Genomic DNA, 2,946 nt, shown 5'->3' with positions numbered 1-2,946 from the left:
ACAAGAACCGTCCTCAATGAGGATCGGTGACCCCACCTTCAGAGGAGGATATCAAGGTCCTCACTTGGCTCTGATGTCAAAGCTCAGGTTTGTGCCATGGCTGGCCTTCACCTTACCCTGTGGAATTTACTTTTGTTCTGCAAAGAGAATGTGGTTCCCAGGGCGACAGGGTGCCAGTGTTCCATGTAGAACTGCCAGGCAGTGTGGTAAGGGCATTGAGGGAAGACCCCAGAAGATGCTGCTTCTCCTGCTCAGCTGTCTCTTGTCCACCACCAATGGGAAGAGCTGCCTCCACTGCTGGCCAGAGCCGCCTGCACTGATAGACTATGACCTGCAGATTCTATGGGGCACCCCAGGGCCACCTGTGGAGCTCTCCCACAGCCTCCACTCCCTATTTCTGGACAGTCATGCTTTCCTCGAATCCTGGTATCTTGGTGAGGCTCAGCCAGGAGACCAGGGGTCAGGGCTGACCCCTTTACCTGGCCCAGGACCTTAGTCCCCTGACTTCCCTTTGTCCCAAATCCCATTCTCAGGTCAAGACCATTTGGAGGAAACAGCAGGAATATTATTCACTCACATAGATAAAGCCATTAAGAAGTTTCGAGATGGTGAGGAAGCTTAGTGTCTTAGGGCCCCAGGGCTTGGGTTGACAAAACCTGGCCCTCCAAGGCATTCCCAGAAGACCACTATGGGGGGGTGTGTGTGGAGGTGTTGTGAAGGGTGGGGTCAGAGACAGCAACTGTGTGCACTACAGAGTCTCTGTCTGAAAAACCTGGTTTGAATTCCCGACCTTGAGAAAGTGATTGATTCCACCTATGAAATGTAGACGGCTTCTTCCTTCCTGCTCCACCCAGATAAACCATCACTTCTGGAAGAGGTTCATGTCCTGAAGCAGCAGTTTTCCAAGCATCTGGAGGACCTATGTGAAGAGCTGAAGAAGAAGAGTGAGAGGTGCCCCCCAGCCCTTCACCTCCCGGAGACCTAAGGAGGCAGAGTCCAATCTGCAGATCCCCGCCCCCAGGCCCCTCCCCAGGAGACCTCACCCTTCCCTCGCTCAGGGCGCCTGACCACACCTTCTCCCAGCTTCGTTTCCTGCTCACACCCCGACCTCTCCCAGCTCTGTCTGCCCAGAACCTCAGTCTCTCTACCATCTTACCCTCCCGGGCAGCCTGCAACAAGTCCTGTGGTGAGTATTTTGGGGACCAGGTCTGGGTGAGGGCTGAGGGGCACCTGGCTCTCGCTAAGGCTCCTGCCCCTTCTCTCTCTCAGACATCCGCTCCACACTGGAGGTCATCAGCTGTGCCAACTGCAAGACACACTTCCTCACCTGCCAAGACCCCACTCTCTGCCCAGGTCAGTGGCCAGCCATCCATCTTGGCCTGCAGCCTCCCCACCTCCACCTCCAAGTCCATTGTTGTCTCTGTCTGGACTGTCTTTCTTGTCTATACCGATACCACTCCTTGCTCTCCATCCTCCCTGGGGAAGGTAGCACCTCCCAAGATGTCTGGATTCCACGTGTCCAGCTTCAGAGCCACCTGCATCTAGGACATGCCCCCTGGGGGTCCGTCAGGTCCTCAAAACCAGCATGCCTGGGGACATGTCCAAACCCATCTCCACCCCCAAATCTGCTCTTCCCTCAGGACCCCTCTCAGCAAATGTCCCATTCAAGCTCTCGACCTCCTAAACCAGGAGTCCCCTCCCCCTCACTCAGTGCCTGTAGTCACCAGGTCTTGCTAAACAATTCTTCAGTGTGTTGCCATATGGTCCTTCCAGCATCTACCACTCCTCAGGCAGCCTCACCTCTCACCTGGATTATGGCAGCTTCTCCTAACTGGCCTCCGAGACCCTGTTGGCCCCATCTTACTCAACAATCAAAGAACCCTTTCCCAAGGAGCCAGTCTACCTCCGACCCTTCCTGTTATAACTTTCCCAGGGGCCCCAGATAAAGTCCACCCTCCTCCTTGGGAGGCCCTGCTCACCTCCCCCCTCCCCAGCCACATGGAGCTGCTGACACGCTGGACAAACGGCTTCATGCTTCTGTCCTTGAACACTCTGTGTCCTCTGCCTGGAACACAGTTTGGCCCCTTGACCATCTGATCTAAACTCCTACTGGTCTTTCAAAGTCCAGCTCAGAAGTCCGTTTCCTGAGAAGCTTCCTCTGACCAGCTCCCTCTCCCCAGGCTCATGGGCGCTCCCCCAGATCTCTCCTCCTTCCTGCCCTGCCCCGCTTCCCTGGACACCACAGCAGAATCGTTTGCTTGTCTCCCTCCTAGAGAGCAAGGATCCTGTCTCATTCATCCTTAGATGTAGGTGGGCACACAGTAGGTGCTCAGTGTCTGCAAACAAGTGACTGAGTGGGTGAATTAAAGAAAGAGAGAATGCAGTCTCCTCTCAGAGCTGAGATGGCCCCGCCTGCTGCCCAAACACTGGCTCCCCCTTTCCACCCCCCACAGGGACCAGGAGGACCTTCATGTGGGCTGTGAGCCTCGGCGTTGCTCTGCCCCTGGCGGCCCTAGCTGGAGGTGGCTGAGTGCCTGCTCCAAGCCCCAGCATCCCCAAGGAAGACACGCCTACTCCTAGACTGACCCATCTCCACCCTGATTCCTGGCCCAGATGTTACGTTTTCTGGCTCGAGAAGAAGAAAAAGAAGAAGGAGAAGGAGGCAGAAAAGGAGGTCCTGGGGCATCCAGAACTCCCACGGAGGGGAAGCTGTGTCGGCCTGGGGGCAGCAAGGCTAGCGACCCCAAGTCTGGCTCCCGGGGCCTCACAGCCAAAGGAGTATAGGATCAAGGGCCGGGACTCAGGAGGGCCACCACCAGCCCCCAGTGTGAGCAGACCCACCCAGGGCCAGGCACCCGGGACAGAGCTGCAGCCATGCCCCAAGTCTTCACCCGATCCACAAAGTTTCCCCTACCCATAGCTGTCATCATCCCTCTGCAGCGACCC

The 2,946-nt window shown here is 56.6% G+C and overlaps 1 protein-coding gene across 1 annotated transcript; it reads left to right on the top strand.

The window, feature by feature from the left end:
* Positions 1-235: 235 nt before the first annotated feature.
* On the top strand, positions 236-2,738 carry TEX51 (testis expressed 51). The gene is made up of 6 exons (XM_027082431.1): positions 236-380; positions 534-608; positions 855-944; positions 1,270-1,353; positions 2,454-2,522; positions 2,614-2,738. Exons 1-6 carry the CDS (start codon positions 236-238, stop codon positions 2,736-2,738), a joined length of 588 nt encoding a protein of 195 aa, XP_026938232.1.
* The last annotated feature ends 208 nt before the right edge of the window (positions 2,739-2,946 follow it).

This window comes from Aethalodelphis obliquidens, unplaced genomic scaffold (assembly GCF_003676395.1).
Source record: "Aethalodelphis obliquidens isolate GAN/ISIS:26980383/991018 unplaced genomic scaffold, ASM367639v1 scaffold47, whole genome shotgun sequence".
Taxonomy (NCBI): Eukaryota; Metazoa; Chordata; class Mammalia; order Artiodactyla; family Delphinidae; genus Aethalodelphis; species Aethalodelphis obliquidens.
This window is presented reverse-complemented; position numbering and strand designations above follow the sequence as displayed.